This window comes from Leptinotarsa decemlineata, unplaced genomic scaffold, assembly GCF_025532065.1.
Source record: "Leptinotarsa decemlineata unplaced genomic scaffold, Ldec_3_MD MMD2_P_RNA_scaffold_11, whole genome shotgun sequence".
NCBI classification, from domain to species: domain Eukaryota; kingdom Metazoa; phylum Arthropoda; class Insecta; order Coleoptera; family Chrysomelidae; genus Leptinotarsa; species Leptinotarsa decemlineata.
The window spans coordinates 5565944-5589497 of record NW_027412525.1 but is presented as its reverse complement, the minus strand read 5'-3'; the positions used below and the strand labels follow the sequence as shown (position 1 = coordinate 5589497).

At 33.8% G+C, this 23554-nt stretch overlaps 1 protein-coding gene across 4 annotated transcripts in view; it reads right to left on the bottom strand.

The window, feature by feature from the left end:
- igl (IQ calmodulin-binding domain containing protein igloo) overlaps positions 1-23312 on the bottom strand; it is a 244310-nt gene extending 220998 nt beyond the window's left edge. Inside the window, exons 1-2 of one of the 4 annotated variants that reach the window (XM_074170362.1) lie at positions 23111-23312; positions 17925-18134 (exon numbers count right to left, since the gene is read on the bottom strand). In XM_074170362.1, coding sequence (XP_074026463.1) covers positions 17925-18054 — 130 coding nt within the window. In that variant the 5' untranslated portion in view covers positions 18055-18134; positions 23111-23312. The remainder of the gene's footprint in view (positions 1-17924; positions 18135-23110) is intronic. The other 3 variants (XM_074170365.1, XM_074170367.1, XM_074170374.1) reach the window with 3 other exon arrangements.
- Positions 23313-23554: the final 242 nt, after the last annotated feature.

Sequence of the window (23554 nt, the reverse complement as noted above, 5' to 3'; positions counted from 1 at the left end):
GGCTTTTTAATCTGACTCTTATTAATAGACGTAAGGTATTCTTGGATTGCAGTTGATTCATTATCTCTACCGTAAGCAATCGCAGGCAAGTGACTTATATCTTTTGTTTCTTGCCATAACTTTATATTTATCAAATTTGTTAAATCTTTGCTTGTATGAAATGACTTACAGTCTTATGCAGTGATTCGGTATCTGCGTGCATTGAGTGATGCCGAACTATTTTGTTCCACCTCAATTTCAAACGGACCAAGCGTTGATGAGCTTAAATTCGTTTGAAACTCTACAATTTTTACTTTTACATTTAATTTTTGATCACAGTCTAAATGATGATCATTATAATGTATTTGCAATAAGTCAGTCCACATTTATTTTTTATTTTTGTAAGCGTTGGATAAAGTCTTTTGTCATTATTTCAGCATTCAAAGAACATCTTAGGTCCCACTACGCGTTAAAGTTAATTACTTTTTTTTATTAGCCTCATTACATTTTTTTTACGCTTTTCACTGGAATTGTTTGTAGATTTAGCTTTTTTATATTCAGCAGTGATGATACTTGATGGATTGTTTCCAGTTTTGCGACCCTGGTTCCGTTATTTGATTTTAGAAGTACAAGTTAACGGTTTAAAACCATGTTGAAGCGTATATTCTTCTAGTTTAAAAAGTAGTGCGATAATAAGAGAGCAGTTAGTTTAAAGATTCTGATGCTGGACACTGACATGCAGCATTTATTACTTTTCCATCATCATCAAGACCTATTACCACATCGTAAATTGTAGTTTTAAAAGATGATTGGATTTTTGCCCTTAAATAATAAATATTTTTACAACAATTATCCTGCAAATCTTTCATACGATCACTAATACAGTACAGCCGACCACGTTGAATGGCTTTTGAATTACCACAGACAGGCATTAAATCATCATCCAGTTCTTGATCATCGTCATCGCTCTCCTGTAAATTTTTAGCTTGTGTAATATACTCATTTATAATACCGTAATAAAATGAACGGGGAATCTGTTTTGATAGAAAAGTTTGCCAATTATCATTAAGATAGAAAGTAGTAGGGATGGTTAATGTTGTAGAAGAATCTAATGGCACTGTTAATCCAGATGTAGATGCAGATGTAGATGCTGATGTAACTGTTAAAGCTGCTTGCAAATATTGTTTTTTCTTCATTGACCATATTCCTTTATCGACACCTTCAAAAATAACTCATTCTCTTCCGTTATTTATACAATCGTTGACCCTAATGCATACCAATAAAATATTACTAAAATTTAAATACTAACTAACTAACAGATAAACTGACCACTGAGTCATCATTTACATATGTTTTCAAAATTATTTTTAAAAAAAATTCAATGAATAAGAAATGAATAGTAAATTTTTTATAGTTGATTACCATTGATTAGAATGAGATATAGTCTCAATCGTTTATTAAATTATATTCATTTAGTATATTGAATTAAATTTATTTCATTATCATCTATATTTGATTAATATCTCACTCGGAAATAAATCTGAAATTCATAATTATTTTAAATTTCATTTATTACAATTAGAATCTACCGCTACTCTTTTACTAGAGTCTGTATACAACAGACTGAGTGATACAACATTGTTATCTTTCACAATTGCAAATTTTAGTTTTGCTTCAGGAACATCTTCTTGTGTTGAAAACATTCTTTTATAATTGTATTTTACCATATGTTTATATGATCTCCCTACCAAACTACTAGCGCTGCTAGTAAGTGATTTTTCGTACTTCACGAAAAAGGTTCATTAAGGATAACATTTTACGTATTTTTAGTTTACTCTTCCTCTTGAAGATGATCACTTTGATTGGAGAACGTGTCGAGGTGTTAAAATAACGAGTTGATGTTGGCATCCAATGCGAAATTCTGGTTTTTTCGATTGAGCTGAATTTTGAAATAACTTCGAGTGAATTGTTTCATACGAGTATATATTCGAAATAATACGGATGAGTGGAAAAAATATCATTCAAAAGATTATACTGAAAATAGTTTTATAGGAGTAAGAGTGTTCCAAATATTTTAATTTTGAAGTACTTGTCTGATTTTTAAAAAACGTTACTTTCTCACTATAATACAAGGAACAAATAACAACACTTCTTTATTAATTACCATTGTTTCAGCTATCTCCATGAAATACTTATTATTGAGTTTTGTAATATCACAGATCTCCCAAAAAGTTTTTATCATTTTTCATGGAAAATCAATTTCTTATTGATTATAAAGATATACCTACTGCATGCAAAAGTACCATTAATTTTGAAATATATTAGTTGGTCAAAAAAGGGTTCGGCAAGTAATGGCTCTCTGGGTGTGGAAATGTTCAGCTTTTATTTAGAAATAGCGTAGAAGGTGGCAGGGAGTCTATTAAAGAAAACAAACGAATCCTCTAGATACACATGCCCTACCCTTGGAAAGTATTTGAATGTGATTTGATTTATTTGATCCAAACTAACAAATAAATGAGTTATTTAAAACAGAACAGTGAAAGTTGACAATAGTCAGTAATCAATGACTCAGCTAAAGTAATAACGTTTGAAAATGTTTTGTGCTATTATATGAGTTGACAGCGAATGCGAATATCTGGAAGTCTCGACAACAATTAGTCGTTGCAGAGACCAGCTGATTTTCCGAAAAATTTGGAATGATTATGTTTTTCAGTACTCAAAGGTAATTGGACTAAAATAAATTTCACTAGTTCGGACTTCCATTGTCTACTATATAAAATGATTTGAAATCCCTGAAACAAGTAAAAAAGAATAATTAAAAAAGAATAGTTGAAAATAACAATTATATTAAGCAACAATAAACCTGAAATGAAATGATAGTGAAATAACCTACAAGTAAAAATATAATAATTGAATAAATAAAAATTAAAGGAATGAAAAAAGGAAATAATAAAAAATAAAAAAGTGATGACAGTCATCACCCGAAGACGATTGTAGATACCAACAATCGAAACGTCGTGAACTAACGTGACTTGGAATCTCTACACTTTTTTATTTTTTATTATTTATTTTTTTCATTACTTTAATTTTTATTTATTCAATTATTATATTTTTACTTGTAGGTTATTTCACTATCATTTCATTTCAGGTTTATTGTTGCTTAATATAATTGTTATTTTCAACTATTTTTTTTTTAATTATCCTTTTTTACTTGTTTCAGGGATTTCAAATCATTTTATATAGTAGACAATGGAAGTCCGAACTAGTGAAATTCATCACGAAACATTGTCAATCACCTTCAAATGGACTAAAATACTTGAGAATTCAATGTCTGAAAGCGATATTAACATCATTCACTTCTTTCATAGAAACATTGCTATTTTATAAATTGAACATTGTGAATTCATAGGATATCTGAGCCCAATCAATATCAAGATTTTTGATAATTGTTTACATTTTTGTATTCAAAAACAATCTTTACGTGATCAAGATTGAATTACCTGGCAACCTGTCATAATAAAAATCCTTAATCGTCTAGAGATTAATTAATTTTTATCGAAATTATTTCACATTGTAATTTCGTTATCGAAATTTATACTGGGGAAATTCATTGTTGAATCTCTAGATCAAAGGTTGGCAACGGGAGGAAAAATCGAACATCGGACCGCCAAATATTGTAATGTGTTATATACCAAGTATAAAAATTAATACGTAGATAAGGTATGCATGTACTTATTTTATTTCAAGTTGCCTAGTCAACCTGTTTTACAAGTACCTACAACTGATATTATTTTATTAGTTTCCTATCTACCCTTTGTGATTGTGCGCGCTTGCCACTATTTTGTTTTGTTGAAACAAGCGCGAGCGAGTATCAAAATCGAGGGTGCGGGCGTGTGGACGGGGGAAACAGACTAGTAGCGCAAACCGCAAAGCAACCATTCATTTATTTTGTGATTTTTCGCGTTTTCATATTGTTTTCGTACCTATGCTAATATGGATTCCAAAAAGCGTGAAGCGGACAGTGAAAATAGGAGGTTTCTGGCAGAATGGACTGAAAAATATTGTTTTACGCTGCCTAATAGGTCTTAAGCGGTTCCAATGTGCCTTATAATGCAATAAAACTGTCGCTATTGTTAAGAGCGGTAATTTGAAGCGACACTACGAAACAACTCATCAGCAATTTCACAAAAAATTTCCTCTTGGCAGTAAGGTTCGTAACGAAAAACTTCATGCATAACTCAGTTTTCACAAAAAAACACAAAATTACTAGTTCGTTTCACAAGCGAGCAATAAAAATCCACAGATGCTACGTGTGTGCTGGAAGCTTAATAAACAGGAAAAACCATTTTCAGATTCTGAGATGGTGAAAAAATGTATCTTAGAAGTAGTCACGGCACTTTTTGAAGATAAACAGATGTCACTGCATTTCAAAGTATTTCATTATCAGCGAGAAGTAATACACGAAAAACAGAAATTTTTGCTGCTGATATTAAAAACACTCTTCTTGAACTTCTGTAAAAGGCACCTTGCTACGCCATAGCACTTGATGAATCATATGACATTGTCGATGATGAACAAATGCCTATTTTCGTAATATTGCTTGATATTGAGTGTCACATTTTTAGGAAAGAGTTGCTAGCAATATTGCCGTTGAAAGGTTACACTCGTGAAGAAGGTTTATTCAAGGTCATTGATGATTTTATTACTAAATCTAACATTTGTTAAGATAAAATGGTGTCGCTTTCAACTGGCGGGGCCCCAGCAATGATTGGCAAAGAAAAAGGTGTATTAAAGAGTATCAGGGATAAAAACTCAGGTCTAATATCGTATCAGTGCATAATTCACCAGGCAGCCCTTTCTGGAAAACTTAGTGCTACACTGAAAGAAGTGATGGACAGCTTGGTAAAGTTGATTCTTTTTATGAGATTTCATTCTGCTCTTCAGGACGGACATTTCAAGGAGTTTCTCTCTGACAACGTAGTCTGACTTACCGCAACACGACAAAATGTTCGTTGGCTAAGTAAATGTCAAGTTATTGAAAGTTTTAGCTGATAAAAGAAGAAGTAACCTCCTTCTTGCAAAACTTAGATACGGAGGGAGCCAGAAAGCATAAACAAGCGTGATATGCTGGTCGTGGCTTTTTCAAAAGATATTTTGAAATATTCAAATACGCTCAACACAGAATCACAAGGAAGTGGAAAATTATTATGTGATCTAATACAAAACGTGTCTGCTTTTCGTCGCAAGCTGGATATCTTTGAAAAATATATTGCAAGACTATAATTTATTCATATTCCGACAATTATTTAATATTAAAAGAACTCTGTAGAAGACATTGCAGTGTTTGTTAAATTTCTGGCCGATCTTAGAAACGAATTTGCTACAAGAGTCCAAGACTTTTCCGAGATAGGCAAGCTATTTCCATTTCTTAAATCGTCAATTGAAGTTGATGTAGCAGTAGAATGGACAGATGTGGCTCCAAAGGCATCACTTCAAATAGATATATGATTTCCAAGAAGATGTGTCTTTCATGATTATATAAAATGGTATCCACTGAAGAATTTTGGACCAAACATGTTCCAGAAAAATATGAAAGTTGCAAGAAAATAGCTATAAATTTGGCCACTATGTTTGGCTCGACATGTGTATGTGAAACATCTTTCTCAAAGATTTTTTGAAAAACAAATATCGTTCGAAATTGTCGGACGCTCACCTAAAAGACACATTTCGAATTTGCTGTTCCTTTCGAGAACCAAACTGTGAAAAACTGGCTCAAGGCCGTCGGTGTGATTTCTCACAATAATTTTAGGTCTTGTGTTTTATAATTCAGAATTTTATTTGGACCCCGTCAAAATTTTCCCTCAGTTACCGGACCCCACCTAAAACTATTTACTTACCTACATAACCCAATATTATTAAGAATGAGTTTTCAAGCAGATATCCCTTCTTGAATGAAAAAAAATTTGTTTTTTTTTTAAAAATTATGGTAAAATTGTTTTTTTGAATTTCCATTCACCGAGTATTAAAAAAAGGTTATATTATTCGACAATGAAATACACTATACGTACTATTCAAATAGGTTTTGTTTGAAAATAGGAAACGTTGATAAGATACACTATTTGACATTAGTTCTGGCAAAAACTTCTGAACCTCTTAGGTATATCGCCACACAATACTATATTTTTGAAATTGCTTTTCTTACGAAACCTGAATTTGGAAAGCAATATATGTTATTTGATTATAAAAAACCTAACTTTGATACGCCTCACTTATATTCGATACTCTGTAAAAATCCAATGGGTTTATACGGTTTTAGAGAAGGTGAATCCACTGAAGATGCTTTAATATGTCTTCACAAAATTATTATATGAGGCAATTGATAGAAAGAAACCAACTTAAGGTATTTTCGAGGACCTCTCTAAAGCGTTTGACACTGTGAACCATTATTATATATATTAATATTTTCATTGATGCAACTAATTTTCCTTTATTTTGAGTATTTCAATATTAAATTCTACAAAAAGGATTTGAAGCTTTATATCTTCTATTAATTATCTGCGAGCGCTTTCGACAGTTGGTAGAACTGTCATCATCTGGCACTCCTCAAACTGCTGCAGTTTGAAATATATTAATATATATATATTTATATATTAATATATATATATATATATATATATATATATATATATATATATTTATATATTAATATATATTATATTAATTATATTCGTATAGCACTAGAGGAGAGGTACATGATTTCTTAAAGAATTATTTGACTGCAGCAGCAGGTATGCGTAAATGGAGTCGTCAGTGAGGTGAGAACTGTCACGTGCGGAGTTCCACAAGGAACTGTGTTAGGACCAATATTATTCACTTTGTATATGAACTGTTTATTGTCTATGAATATAAGAGAAACAGTTCTCAGCTTTGCTGATGACACAACGATAGTATATGCAGCGCGCAGATGAGAAGCTGTGAAAATCATGGTCGAAAAAGATTTTCAGTTAATTAAAAATAGTTTCAGAACAATAAATTACCGCTAAATATAGATGAAACTCATTATCTTTCAATACATCTTACATTAACAATTTACCTCCGTTGGGAAATCTGTATGTTCATGAAAATATAACAATACCAAAGGCAGAGTCTATCAAGTGTCTCGGTATCATAATAGATAGGTACTTACGCTGGAACAAACATAATATAACAAAAAATATTAGAGGTCTTATTAGTACATTCAGATTATTATCACAATTTTTGGATATACATCACTTGAAGACAGTATATCACTCATTAATCCAATCCCAATTGACATATGGAGTCATGGGCTGGTGTGTAGTACTTGATTGTCACCTGGAAAAAGTGAATGTATTTCAAAAATTGATTTTGAGAATTATTCACAAAAAACACTTACCATTTCCAGTAACGAACTCTTTCTTTCGAGTGGAACACTAGATATAAGACAATTATACTGCCAAAATGTTATAATGAACATATGCAAATCTAAAATTGAACTGAAAGCTATCGATCATAGTTATTCCACTCGAAAAAGAAATAATACAAAACGATGTACAAATTCTACAATCATTTTCCACTAGAACTTAAATTGATTACCAAGATCAATTTATTCAAACATTAACTCAAAATTTGGATGCAAAACACCGATAGATGAAAACATTACTTGGAAATTATATACTATTCCATACTCTAATCTGAATATAGATATTGAAATTTATGACAAATTGCCTCGATTGTGATATAATTTTCACAAATTGAATATTGAAATTTCCGCTCTCGACAAAATTACCTGATTATGAAACAAATTTCTCGATCACATTCGTGAGAATACATGTTTATTAGTCTACATTTATTGATTGTATTAATCCTTTTATTTGAAATAAACATTATTATGTTTTTTTTTCACCGTAGTGTGCGCTGGTAAGGCCCTATCCCCCAAAGCCTCGATACATTCGAGAAGGCTCGCCAGCATTATCAACCAATGACCACTCCCCACACGGTGGGGTAAGTGATCATTGGGTCCGAGAATCATGTGCCCTGAGCAAGCGCAGGGAGCCAAGAATAACAGCCTTCTGCATCTGTGCGGCTAAGATTTCTGCCTTAGTGCGGCAAGCCGGTATGATTTTGAGATTCAAGAGTAGAGAAGACATCATTCCACCGAGGATTCCAATAATCAGAACAACCATCTTGACAGAATGATCTAGATAGAGTCTGCGGAGATCAAAGAGAAATTTCGATATTTTATCCGTTTTTCCTCCTCTTTTCTGACGATATTCGTCTCGCCAGGAGCTGAAAACTCCACGACAAATATCGTTTTGGTCTGGTGGTCGAGAAGGACTACATCAGGATTATTAGCTTGTATGAGCCTGAGGGTGGAGAACGAATAGTTCCATTGAATTCGGCACTTCTCGTTCCCCACAACGGATTCAATATCCCCGGAGCGTAGGGCAACACCGGTGTCTCGTCAATACCGTAAGAGTGCCGTAGATGGTAATATAGCACTCTTAGGGCCGCGTTATGTCGATGGATATAGGCCGAGACCGCATATGCTGGACATGCTGATAGCAAGTGCATTAGGGCCTCGGGCGCCTCGCGGCAGGCCCTGCACCTTGTGTCAGGAACCTCTGAGACCCATCACGCGACTGCGGCAGACTAAGGTGTTGAAGACACCATCCTGGCAAGCCATGATGAACCCCTCAGTTTCCGACTTCAGCCCACTCGACCTGAGAAAAGCGAATGTCAGGCGCTTTGATAAGCCAAGGTCTCCAATGTTATTGAAGAAGACCCCATACATTGGCTTATCCTCGTGTCTCCGCAGAAGTGAGGTGATCTCTGCGGCTTTTATCTGAGCTTTTTGCTGAACGTGTTCCAACTCGGTGACAGGGTTGTAATCACCTCGTTCAGAGTCGAAAACTATACCGAGTTCATCAGCTGCTCGGGCAGCTGCCCTAAGGAGAAAAGCTCCAATTCCTGCTCTCTCATGGTCACGGACCATGCAGAGAAGGGGAGCCGAACTCCTGACGACTTTACAGGCTGTATCCAGTACCATTCTGTCATGTAGACACTCCAAACTCAAAAGTCAACGGCCTCCCTGTTGTCGGGGGAAGTACAACCGTGGAACGGACGATTTGGGATGCAAACTCCTATAGAGATGCATCATTTTTCGGGTCTTTGCGTCGAGTTGATACAGCTCCTCCCGAGTCCACTTCACTACTCAGAGTAAGATTGGAACGGCAAGCATATTTGTTGCAGCAACTTCAATCTTTCCCGACAGTTCCGATGACCAGATCTGTAGAAGTTTGTGCTGATACTTGCCGCGGAGAGAGTTTTTCACTGCAGTTACCTCTTGTGAGTGGCGTTGTTCCACCGCGAGGTAAGTATACGTATCTCCGGCATCCAGATGGTGTAGGATGTTTCCACCTACGAGCTGCACATCCTCTCCGTAGTCCCGGCATCGTCTTCTTTCGAGATGAACCATTGCACATTTGTCTATCCTGAATTTCATACCGATAGCATGCGTGTACTCTTCCACCACCCTCAAGGACTGATGGCATAAAGTTTAAGATCATCCATGTAAAACAGATGGGTGACCTTGTGCCTCCGGTTTCCGGGGGTGCCACAGTTATACTCTCGAGTATTTCTGAACGCAACGGATAATGACAATAGTGAGATGCCGAATAGAAAGGGGCTGAGGAAATCACCCTGAAATACACCCTTCTGAAAGTGACCCACCCTGTTTGAACTCTTACTTGACCAGATGTTATGGTGAAGCGAGTTCGCCAAAGTGGTATCAGTTGTTCAATGCATCTCACTATGTTGTCGGGTACCACAAGGCATCTGAGCAAATGCAAGATGAGCTCATGCGAAATTGTATCGAATGCCTTACGGTAATCGATCCAGGCCATAGAAAGGTTACACTTATATTGTATCGAGTCCTGCATTACACATCTATCGATGAGCAGGTTCTCTTTACATCCAGCGACTCCTCTCTTCGACCCTCTCTGCTCATATATCCGTTCGAACACTCGGTCAACTGCGGTGAGTATTCGTGTGTATAAGATGCTTGTAAACAACTTATAACACGAATTACATCAGGCTCATTAGCTTGTATGAGCCTGAGGGTGGGGAATGAATAGTTCCAATAAATTATTATTATTATTGTTTTTTATTTTTTTTTTCACCGTAGTGTGCGCTGGTCAGGCCCTATCCCCCGAATCCCCGATACATTCGGGAGGGCGCGCCAGCATTATCAACCAATGACCACTCCCCACACCGTGGGGTATGTGATCATTGGTCCGAGAGTCATGTGCCCTGAGCAAACGCAGTGAGCCAAGAATGACAGCCTTCTGCATCTGTGCGGCTAAGATTTCTGCCTTAGTGCGGCAAGCCGGTATGATTTTGAGATTCGAGAGTAGAGAAGACATCATTCCACCAAGGACTCCAATAAAATCAGAACGACCATCTTGACAGAGTGATCTGGATAGAGTCTGCGGAGTTCGAAGAGAAAATTTCGATATTTTATCCGTTTTTCCTCCTCTTTTCTGACGATATTCGTCTCGCCAGGAGCTGAAAACTCCACGACAAATATCGTTTTGGTCTGGTGGTCGAGAAGGACTACATCAGGCTTATTAGCTTGTATGAGCCTGAGGGTGGAGAACGAATAGTTCCATTAAATTCGGCACTTCTCGTTCCCCACAACGGATTCAATATCCCCGGAGCGTAGGGCAACACCGGTGTCTCGTCAATACCGTAAGAGTGCCGTAGTAATATAGCACTCTTAGGGCCGCGTTATGTCGATGGATATAGGCCGAGACCGGCCTATTATTATTATTATTATTATTATCATTATATGCATTCAATTTATCCTAGTTTTATTACATTTTGAAATGTGACTTCTGCGAATAAAAGAAGAATCAGGCATTTCTGTAGAAAATTTTACAATAAAAAATAAAGGCTCTGACACTTCTGGAAATCTTTTTATACGATATAATATTAGGATTTGAATGTCAAATTTTTCAGAAACTCATATTGCTTCCTCAAAAAAGAAGTATAGAGCATTCGTATAGAGAATATTATAATTAACAAACAAAGTAAAGACTGATTTCATCATTATATTGATACTTCCGAAGATATTTCAAAAAAGTGTTTTTGATTTCTAATGAAAAATGACCCTCTCGGATTCGCTCAGAAATGTTGAGGTCAGAGGTTGTTCTCCAAATATTCTGGTGAAAAATACAGTCTGTTATCACTTTATTAGCAATGAAGGTCTAACAGTCCTGGACTATTAGAAAAAACTCCTTTCTACGATGTAATATAAAAGTTTGTGCTCAATATGCTTTTGGGTCTCCATCGCTCAAGATATGATACGATATTTACTAAAAATTATCCACTCTGCCCGTTGCCAAACGACCTAATAAAATAGTCGTATATTTTGTTTGCTATTCCTTATTTTCTTCCTTTGGAAACGTCGCCGTTGGGAATATGTTTGACAGTTAGAGAGAAAAAAACATTATTTCACCATCCACTGAAATTGAAAACCGTCGTTGAAAAATTTACAATATGAACTTGTACAAACCACAGGTAGATTGAATTGGAATTTCAATTTGTTGACAATATTTGTTCCTAAGATATAACTTTCATTTGAATTGAAGGGGTTATATTTTTAGGAGTGATTAATTTCTGGGAAATAAAGTTTTTGGCTTTCTACTACTCCATCTTGATACAAAAAAAGGATGAGGGAATCTTCCAAAGAAAGGAAGGAAGTAATCAATTTGAAAATAAGTAACTCTATACATGGATGTGTAGATCATGGAAAGAAGTAACTTTCAGACACAAACTGAAAGAAAGTCCTGACACAGCTACTTTCATATAAACATTGAATTACAAGAAAGAAAAAAATTCTTTCGAAACAAATACTTCTATATGAACAGAATTATACTGAAGATACTTTTCTCTTCTCAGTTTGTATTTCAAACGTTCGTTGTGGAATAAAAATCAGATATCATTCACATGAGTTCTACTTTAAATGAATGGTAACAAATTGCACTTACATGGAACACTGTCATCATCACTGGTATACATCGATGTTTCGCCTTAAGACACTTGCCCTAAGGCTCTTCAGTACCAAATTGGGTAACATTATAGAAAATACACACAATTCATTCATGAATTACGATTTTTAATGTCACGGAATAAGCTTGATCTACTTATGTCATCGATGACATCGTAATGACATTCGTTCACCTATTTGATTTAATTCCAGCCAAGAGGAATCTTATTTGAATTGAAGGGGTTATATTTTTAGGAGTGATTAATTTTTGGGAAAGAAAGTTTTTGGCTTTCTACTACTCCATCTTGATACATCCATACATCCATGTATAGAGTTACTTATTTTCAAATTGATTACTTCCTTCCTTTTTTGGAAGATTCCCTCATCCTATTTTTGTATCAAGATGGAGAAGTAGACAGCCAAAAACTTTATTTCCCAAAAATTATTCACTCTTAAAAATATAACCCCTTCAATGCAAATAAGATTCCTCTTGGCTGGGATTAAATCAAATGAATGTCATTACGATGTCATCGATGACATAAGCAGATCAAGCTTATTCCGTGCCATTAAAAATCGTAATTCATGAATGAATTGTGTGTATTTTCTATAATGTTATCCACTTTGGTACTGAAGAGCCTTAGGGCAAGTGTCTTAAGGCAAAACATCGATGTATACCAATGATGATGACAGTGTTCCATGTAAGTGCAATTTGTTACCATTCATTCAAAGTAGAACTCATGTGAATGATATCTGATTTTTATTCCACAACGAATGTTGTGAAAAACAAATTGAGTAGAGAAAAGTATCTTCAGTATATTTCAGTGTTCATATAGAAATATTTGTTTCGAAAGAATGTTTTTCTTTCGTGTAATTCAATGTTTATATGAAAGTAGTTGTTTCAGGAGGACTTTCTTTCAGTTTGTGTCTGAAAGTTACTTCTTTGCATGATCTACACATCTATGTATAGAGTTACTTATTTTCAAATTGATTACTTCCTTCCTTTCTTTGGAAGACTCCCTCATCCTTTTTATGTATCAAGATGGAGTAGTAGAAAGCCAAAAACTTTTTTTCCCAAAAATATTACTTTTAATTAATAACCTGTTTTGAAAAATTCAAAAGAACTCTAATGAATTTCGCAAAAAGGGCTACATTGAAAAGGGTACCTAAATAAAATTTCTGTTTTTTACCACTTATATTTGTAACTAACGTTACTGCAGTTCCGTCCTATATGGACATTTTCAAACTTGAACAATAAACAAAAGATTATTGTTCAAGTTTGAAAATGTCTATATAGGACGAAACTGCAGTAACGTTAGTTACAGTAACTAACGTTACTGCAATTTCGTCCGTTATAGACATTTTCAAACTTGAACAATAAACAAAAGATTATTGTTCAAGTATGAAAATGTTCATATAGGACGAAACTGCAGTAACAATAAACAAAACATTATTGTTCAAGTTTGAAAATGTCCATATAGGACGAAACTGCAGTAACGTTAGTTACAAATGAAAGTGGTAAAAAACTTAGAAATTTTCATTTCTCTTTTCATCATGATCTCCTATCACGTAGTAACGGCTACATCCATCAATTTATTAAATAAAATTTAACGTCCATCACATTCAAATACAATTTCTGAATTTAGGAAGGGGAAACTATGCCACCTGCACCTGGGAAGCAAGACAATGGGGCGCCAAATTCGTATAAAAATCCCCTGGAAGATAATCTGAGCTTGAAGCGCCATGGAAGTACAAATAATATAAATGACAGAAATTTCATTCTGGAGATTAAACTGGAGACATCACTTCATAGCATAAAACAAAGTCGCTTCACGCTGTCTGTCTATATGTATCGTAGATCTTTAAAACTACGCAACTGATTTTGATGTGGTCTTTTCAATAGATAGAGTGATTCAAGAGGAAGGTTTATATGTAGATAACATGAATAATATAGTGGAGAAATACTGATAATTTTAGAGGTTTCTGATGTGATGTCGTAAATGAACACATTTTTTGCGCTTGCATTGCAAACACAGGTTGAACCCTAAGAGATAGATCAAAAATTGTACTTCAGTATTGTATAGATACCTCAAAAAGGTCAACGAATAACTATTTCTTAGGGATAATCCACAATAACCATTTTTTATTCTATATAATTTATGGCTAATTTACGAAGCGATTTTAGGCAAAACAGCATTAATCCTTATTCAGTTAAGTATGTTGAATACATTGTGCATTTAATATAGAATAATATTGCCCTTCACAGCATGCAATTCAAAAGGATATTTTCGAACGTATCACAGAATTAAAGTTTAGGGACATAATGATTGCAGCGGTACCGGCCGGAGGAGCCGGCGGCGCGTTCCTATAAATAGCGCATTGAAGGCTGCGCTTCGCCTCTCATTTCCACATTCACTGAGAACCAACACTTGCTCGCGACTAAAGACACTCGTCTCCTGTTACTTTTTGGGGACCCCATGTAATAATTCAGTTAGGAAAGTCATGATATAACAACACAACAGATTAGAAAATATATGCACCTAGCGGCTGACTTTCGAAACAAGGTCAGATGTCAATCTTGCTGAAGTGTAAGTTGAGGACCTTTCCGGAGGAGCGGGGGTGGATGGACGAGATTGGATGTTCTGCACACATTGACCGTGTGGAGAAGATTTCAACTCAGGGCACTCAACCCGGAAGGGGGCATGGGGGCGCTTCACCCTATAGCACTTTATGATTAGTAGCGATCGCACGCGTTTATATTCAGAATCAGCATTGCACCCGTGCCGAGCCGGAGCGGTTCGCTAGTTCTAAATATAACAATGAATGCTAAAGCTATCGTTGAAAATTGTTCTCAATTTTTGTATGGAAACTTCTCTATCCACCCAACACCATTTAGACTTTCTAAAAAAAGGGTTTGATATTCGTCAATGACAATACAAAATTTAATCGGTTAACTGGCGAAACGAATTCTTAATGAGGTTAAGGATGCCTTTTATTTTACCAATATGCAGTCTGCAGTCTGGATGTAAGGAAAGTTTAGTTTATAAAAGTGGAAGAAAAGACTGAAGAAAATACAGAGTGAATTTCTCCAAACCAGAACAAAACACTGTCATTATCAGAAATATTTATATCATGTTAGCATCATATCCTGATGATGATAACATGCTAACACACGTCGAAAGATGGGATTTTGTTCTCCACTGGGAAACTTGTTTTCTTTGATTCATTTCACGCCAGAGGTTCCAATTCTACCTAAAAATAATACACTATATATTCTTTAAAAATATTGTGGACAATCGTAAGAAAACGGATTATAGAGGAAGTTAATGTCCGAATTATGAGGGGAAAAAAGCTGGCAAAATTTGTACCATCTCTAGCAAACTCTGTGAATCTTGTGGGAGTACACTCAGTTTCATCATGTCCAAAAGTATATATAACCTATTTGAGCTTCCTATTGCTTCTTTGTTGGATCCTCCACATAGTGGGAAATTATAAATAAATATGTGATAGAAAATCCATGATAACGCATTTAAGTAATAATTCAGTAAGTAAACAGTTTTCAAACTACAGCTATACGAAAGCTATACGAAAGCTATAGTTTGAAACATAATATTCAGCACGCAAAGTTGTAAGGTATTGAAAGAATTGAAACTCAAAATTCATAAACAACTATCTGCGAACATTTGAATCTGATGCCAATTCTCAAAATCGAAAGAATGTCCAGATGAAAAAGAAAACACCTATTCGAAGACGATCTCTGATCCCTATACCGGACTCAGTAGTTTTCTAAAGACATAAAAAACACTCAAATGACAGTTTTGCCTCGGTTGGGATAAATGATAAATCTGTGACTGCCATACTACATATACAACTTCTAATGTGAACTTCGAATGTGAACGTCTGCCATTTTCCCATAATGAAGGTAAGGCGCTATTTCATCTCGTACCACCAGCTGTATAGTATCAACCCTAAATATCCATAAAAGATATTTGAATATTTCGAAGTTACAATAATTCTATTGTGTCAGTAAACGAAAACTTGCATTGCAGGATAACATATATATTTCGAGGCGCTATGTCTGAAATCGACTGAATAAAATTCCTCGTTCGAAATGGGAATACGCTTTTCCCTGTGCTAGGTACGGGTTGGTTTCCGCGAATTTTCTATAATTATTTTTATCATTGAGGCCTAGGTCATGCATTTCATGAAACAAATTTATCACGTGAATTATCTGGTATTATACAATCAAATTTATGAAACATTTCTTGTCATATAATATGTTTTGACATTTGACAATCGATTTTTTTAACCTCGTTTATATGAAAATATGATTTATATTGAGCTTGGAAGGGTGGGATGAACTGACACATCGGTACATATCAGAAATACTCGACGGACTGTAGCTGCTCATCGTTTTAAGGTTCAACTCAGTACACCTCGAACTTCACTGTTCAAGAAGTATTCCATTTAGAGAACTGCGTTTATGTGAAATAAACTTCCTGAGAACGTTTTTCCAAATGAATTTAATCAAATCCAATGTAGATCGCTACTTTCGCAAAGGCACCGCTCTTAGAGCGCCTTAAGGACTCTCCTGTAGCGCTTGTGTTCTGTCCTTGAAAAAAGGAAGTAATATTGATTTCAGGATACTCTACATCAATGATTTCAAAAATTTTATAATTGAAAATTAGACTTGTATTCAAAAATAGTCCAAAAACAATATTAGTTAAATATAATGTATATTTCAAATAGTTTCACATCTTCAGTAACAATATCTCAGTAAACACACTTATTTTTTAAAGATATTTTGATTTCTCTTTAATTTTGATAATACTATATAAATATAACCGGCTCTCATTTCCTTTGTGAGCTTTTATGTGTACCTATATTTTTGTTGATCTTTTATTTTCGGTGATAAATTATTTAATTAACAATTTTGTTTCATTTCAGATTTGTTTTTTTTTAAGTTTGATTTCAGTAGTAATCATTCAAATAAATTTCATAGTGTCATGAGTTTTCAAACACTATCATTATTTTCAAAGACAAGCGCATTCAGTAAAAATCTCGAAACGTCTTTAAGGCTAGTAACAATCATGTTTTCCTTTGAAAATTTAATAATTTTGGTGTTTATTGATTAAAGACTTGGAGAACTATTTTTTGCTACGAATTCCTTTTTGATATTCTCTTTCTGCTATCTCTGTAATAATATAATCATCATAACATTCTCATAATTCATTCCAAAAATAATGATCAATAATGTAATAATCTAATATTCCGCAAATTCCTATTTCTCATTAAACTGGCAAAACACAATTTGTAATTTGAGAGACAAAATGTGGTAGTATGCGTTATTCATAGATTTATTATTCTAAATATTCTCCCAAAATGAACATTTTTAAAATGAATAGAATATTACGAACAAACTTTTCTTCAAAAATTCAAGAAAGCTGACAGAGAAGTGTAAATGACAAGTTGGCTAAATCTCTTTGTGAATTTTATTCAAACGCAGTAACACTTTTTTGAAAATTTAATAATTCTAATAAATATAATTTGAAAAAAGTTTTTTATATTTTAAGGGAAGTAAAAATATGTGAATAAGTAGAATAACTTGTGTTCAATTCGTTTTTATATTTGAAATACCATATTGTATAAGATAATCGTTCAATAAAAAAAACATTTCTATCATCATGCAAATTGAAAGACCTATACAAAACACCCAAACATTAACCGCAGTACTCTTTAAATGATGAGGGTGAGTATAAAATTTATCCAAAATACCTTTTCGTCAATACAAAATTGAGAATCCTATTCGAACTCCAACTACGAAGAGCTGAAATTAACTGGTACTCAATTCGTTCCAAGGGATCCGCTTCTGTTTACTTACCATTTATATGATTTTCGGTGGATTCGCTTTTATGTGCAGATGATTCCTCCTTTTTTTGTGTTGCGTCAACTTGATTTTCTTGATTTTCATTTTCTGGGGGCACTGAGTCTTTACTAGTGTTACAGCCCATTATTAGTTTCAGTCAGTTCAACTTTCACGGAAAAAATAAAAAATACTGAAATTTTACTATGATTTGGAGTTCTCAAATTACTGAGGATATAGTGTAGAAATACAATCAAATAATGTTTTCCTACTAGAGGTGCACAAGGATGATAATAGTAAATATTGGAATTGAAGGGGTTATATTTTTAGGAGTGATTAATTTTTTGGGAAAGAAAGTTTTTGGCTTTCTACTATTCCATCTGATACAAAAAAAGGGATGAGAGAATCTTCCAAAGAAAGGAAGGAAGTAATCAATTTGAAACTCTATACATGAATGTGTAGATCATGCAAAGAAGTAACTTTCAGATACAAACTGAAAGAAAGTCCTCCTTGTAAAAATATAACCCCTTCAATTCAAATAAGATTCCTCTTGGCTGGGATTAAATCAAATAGGTGAATGAATGTCATTACGATGTCATCGATGACATAAGCAGATCAAGCTTATTCCGTGACATTCAAAATCGTAATTCATGAATGAAGTGTGTGTATTTTCTATAATGTTATCCAATTTGGTACTGAAGAGCCTTAGGGCAAGTGTCTTAAGGCGAAACATCGGTGTATACCCGTGAGGGTGACAGTGTTCTATGTGAGTACAATTTATTACCATTCATTCAAAGTAGAACTCATGTGAATGATATCTGATTCTTATTCCACAACAAATGTTTGAAATACAAACTGAGTAGAGAAAAGTATCTTCTGTATAATTCAGTGTTCATATAGAAGTATTTGTTTCGAAAGAATTATTTTCTTTCGTGTAATTCAATGTTTATATGAAAGTAGCTGTTTCAGGAGGACTTTCTTTCAGTTTGTATCTGAAAGTTACTTCTTTGCATGATCTACACATTCATGTATAGAGTTTCAAATTGATTACTTCCTTCCTTTCTTTGGAAGATTCTCTCATCCTCTTTTTTTGTATCAGATGGAGTAGTAGAAAGCTAAAAACTTTCTTTCCCAAGTAAATATTGATTATTTCATTGTTTGATTGGTGTATTAACTCCAATAAATTGGAGTTAAACACTTCTCTAAGATACATTACTTTGGCCAACATGATGATTAGGAAGAATTTAGAGCTCCAGCTTTTCACGAGACCGAAATACACAGTAGTATTACTGGAGCTCCTATATAGAGTGCAGACGTGAATATTCCCCCACGATCTCAACTTTTAAACGAAACAAGATATTGAGGTCGGACAATATTTACGTCAAAAGGCTTTAGTTTCACTACTTTTTGATAAGAAAGACATTAGAGATCCACCACGCATCGCGAAGAGTGCGCTGCCAAGTTGTTTTTTTTTCAAATGGAAAAAGGATTCTACCTGGTTCCATAGGTAATTTAATTTTCGATACAGCACTGTTTACTTTCACTAATTGGTTAGCCATTCCTGAGTAATTAGTAGTTATATATTCGTTTTGAGAATCTGCGAATAAACGGTAATTTAATAATTTCAAGAGAAAATGCATTCAGAACTCGCTTCAGGTTATTTCAATAAATGTTAAAAGTGTTCTGTTCACTTTATTACAATAATAATAAGGTATGTTTACAAATTTTTTTCTTACATTATGAAATGTTCCTGGGATAATTTCGTTGCAAACACCTCTTTTTCTATTCACGAAATCTGAAATGAACTGTGGTTGTTATTGTACATTTTTGATGTTACATATCGTCTCAAACATATCTAGAAGCGCCATATCAGGTGATCCACTGGACAATTTTAAGGGACTACGTCTACTTATTTAGCGCTTAGGATATTTGACAAACCCTAATTTAGTTTGCAGCTGATGTTACGTTCCAGCCAGATGAGCTTCGTTCTCATTACGAAAGGCTGGTTTGAACCCGTATATAGAAAAAAAGTGCTTGCAACGAAATTGCCCTAGAAACATTTCATAACGCAAAAAATAAATTTTCCAGTAAGTGAATAGTAATCATCTCAAACGAATATTGGAATAAATTAGTATTAATTTTTAATACATTTTTCTCTTGAAATTATGATATCTTTTGCTTGCAGATGTTCAAAACGAAGATAAAACTGCTAATCACTTAGGAATGGTTGAACCATTTCAGAAAGTGTATAATGTTGCATAGGGAATTAAATTACCTATTGAACGAAGTATCACATTTCAAAAAAAAACAAGTTGATAGCGTTCTCTCGGCGATGAGTGATGCAACATTAATGACTTCTATTTCAAAGAGTAGTAAAAATGATGCCTTCTCAAGTGAAATTTGTACGACTTTGATATATTCTTCCGTTCAAAAGTCAAGATGGGAGGGACTATTTACATCCGCACTGTATTTTACGACATATCCATTACCGTCTTTCCAATTCTGAGGTTAAAAAATTGAAGGAAATTCATACTGAAATGAACAAAATATATTAGAGGCATTCATGTAGATTATGTGGAGTTAGAACATTTGATATAATTTTTTTCCCAACAGAAGTTGAAAATATAATCATAAAAAATAAATGAAATGCCAAATATCTTAGAAAAAATCGTGTATAATCAAATCAATACGTTTCACCTCTGGATTCCAAATTTGCAAATCACGTGGTGTTGTGAATTAGTTGTTTCACCAATAAAATGACAGGACTCCAAACAAAGTTCAAAATAGTTTTTTTGTATTCTTCCGAGATTATTGACGCCTGCTTTGGTCTCCTACTGATACTTTTGAACTATGATACTGCTCAATTGTCTAAGTGAAGAGACTGGAGATATATTCCTCGAAATGCCTTGCTATCTTCAACATTTACACATTATTTGCTGGCGCCGATCGTTTACCAAGATGAACTCTCTTTTGTGTCATGTTCTATCTTACCATTTATATATACAGGGTGCAGTTAATCTCAAAGAATATTCTCTTCTCTGAGAATGTCATGACCTTGAGCAACTCTCGCTTTTAGTTATTAAAGTCAATAGTTTTCACTATATGCCTTGTATGTATGTAACATTTGACCTTCACAGTTAGCCAAGTTTTAACGAATTATTTTTAAAAATTAATCACCTCTTCCCTAAATCATCGAAACCACCTTCAATGGTTAAGATTTTGCAATGGAATTTTTGAGTATTGTTAACATTTTGCGCGTAGAATATTATAATATCATATCATTCAGCCGCTTCTGTTATCAATTTTGGTGAAACAAGTGTATTGAAAATAGGCTACATTGATCAGTAAAAGCTAGTTTTGCTATTAATTTTTGACAAATGGTCTACAGTGTTTTTAAGTTGTATCAAATCAATTTCCAAAATAATTTCTTCCGATATAAATAACAGATATACATAACAGGTAACTGACAGACAACAGAGGACGTGTGAGAATTATTATATCGTAACACAGAAGTTCGTACAGGCTCATTGAAAAACTATAATACAATACCTATTCGAGAAGCATTTTGCTAGGAAGCCATCGGAGATCATCATAAACACTTATAAACAAAATGACAACTTGTTATTGGTCTCAATTTCTCTGGATAAAAAACAATAGATTTTCACATTGAGTTGAATCACTCTTAATTGAATAGAACTGGCCGATACTTGATGAAAATCTATTTTAAAACTCATTAATACAGTTTTTTGTATGATTTTCACTATAAAGGGTTTTACAAAAACTGCGATACATGTTTAGCTGTACAATAGCTTTCTCGAATGTTAATTATATAAATTACTTCTAAATTACAACTATTTATTACTCTAACATACCTATTACCTACTTGTTTTCCTACTTTCTAACTTATTATTAACGCTTGAGAAAGCTATTGTATAGCGAAACAGGTGTCGCTGATTTTGTAAAACCCTTTATAGTGAAAATCATACATTAAACTGTATTAATGAGTTTGAACCACACTTGTTTTTTCCCAGTCAAATATGAAACAGACAAAAAATAAGAATCTGGCTGTTAAAAAAAGTAAAATGTGAAGAATCATATTGAACAAAAGTAATTTTTGTAGAGGAAATTCAGAGTTTTTATCGATCCTTTTCAGAATTTTCTCCTCCTACAATTTGGTAAAAATAAAAAATGTAATGTTGAACTTCATAGAGGTGTAGAAAGGGCGAAATGTTATATACTACGTAAATTCAATATAATCCCAAAAAAACATACATACATATTCATCAGTTACTCGTGTTTAATAATTTTGCTTTTCGAAAAAGGAGCTGAAAAATCATAGAAATTCTCATGGAACGTTTTGAGGGCCAAAATGTAGAGATAAGTATCTGTACAATTTCTCAGCCCTCATATTGATAAGCAAATTTATCAAATAAGACAAGTGATTGATAAATACTAAATATTTTTGGTGGAATTTATTTTGAATTTACACAGTAATTAATTGGGGTGAACTGAAAAGTTTGTTCTTCCTACGCTCTTCACTTTATTCAGATTATGGAAGGGGTAAATCCCCAGAAAAGTCGATATAGAGAGAAGATTAATCTTTTTGGAGATTGAAGATCGTATTGTATCTCATTTGATATGACAATAACATTCATGATATAGTTTCAAAATACTTCTCTCAAGTTAGTACTTAATTTTACATATTTGAAACTTTCAAAATCTGTTTTTTTTGCCTTCCATCAGTATTGTACTAGTAGAATACTCATGTGAGATAATTTTCAAAACAACTGAATTTATTTTATATGGGTCATCAAATGTTATTGTTTCTAAATATGAGCACAACTATTGATATTCACAATTTGAAATATTCTTTATTGGAATTAAAAGTTGGTTTGTCTGCAAATAGGGCATTTTTTTGAATACCTACATACATACTAAGGCTAATTTTGTCTACTAAAATGTTACATACATTAGTAAAAAATTCTGAATTCAAATGAAGAAGCTCGTGTACTTTCGATTTAGCATTTGATAGGAATCTGAACAACTATCAACTTTTTTTTTGACTTTCATTTGTTATTATAATATTCAAATGTTTCATTCTAACAAAACATAAAAGCACATTTCAGAAGTGCGTTTCTTATCATTCTGTATGCACCTTCCTAGAAAACATTAGCGAACATTTGTTTTTAATTGAAGTATGATACCTCAAATTCTTATGAAAACTCCAGAAAGTACCACTTATTTTTCACTATCGTTTTTGAAACAGTCACCATGTGAAATCAAAACGCGAAGAGTCACTCAAAATACGCGAATTTATCGGATACCGGCCACTGAAAAATATACGAGTGATTCGCAGGAAATGGCTAAAAGAAAGGCACGCACTCCTTGTTGAATGAGCACGAACAGAGGGTGTTTTCTCCCTGTTCATTTCAAAACATTTCGATATGAGAGTTTGCGCCCTATTCTCCGAGATGACTCATATAAATATTTTGATCGTTAAACTCTATACAGAGTTTTAAGATTTTTAGAAATTTACATTTCAAGTGGAATCTAATTTTCGAAAATCATTTTGAATCCTTTGTTCCGTGTCTCAACTACTTCACTTTAATTTTGTACAGTTCTGTAAGTTATGCAACACGCGTTTCGGT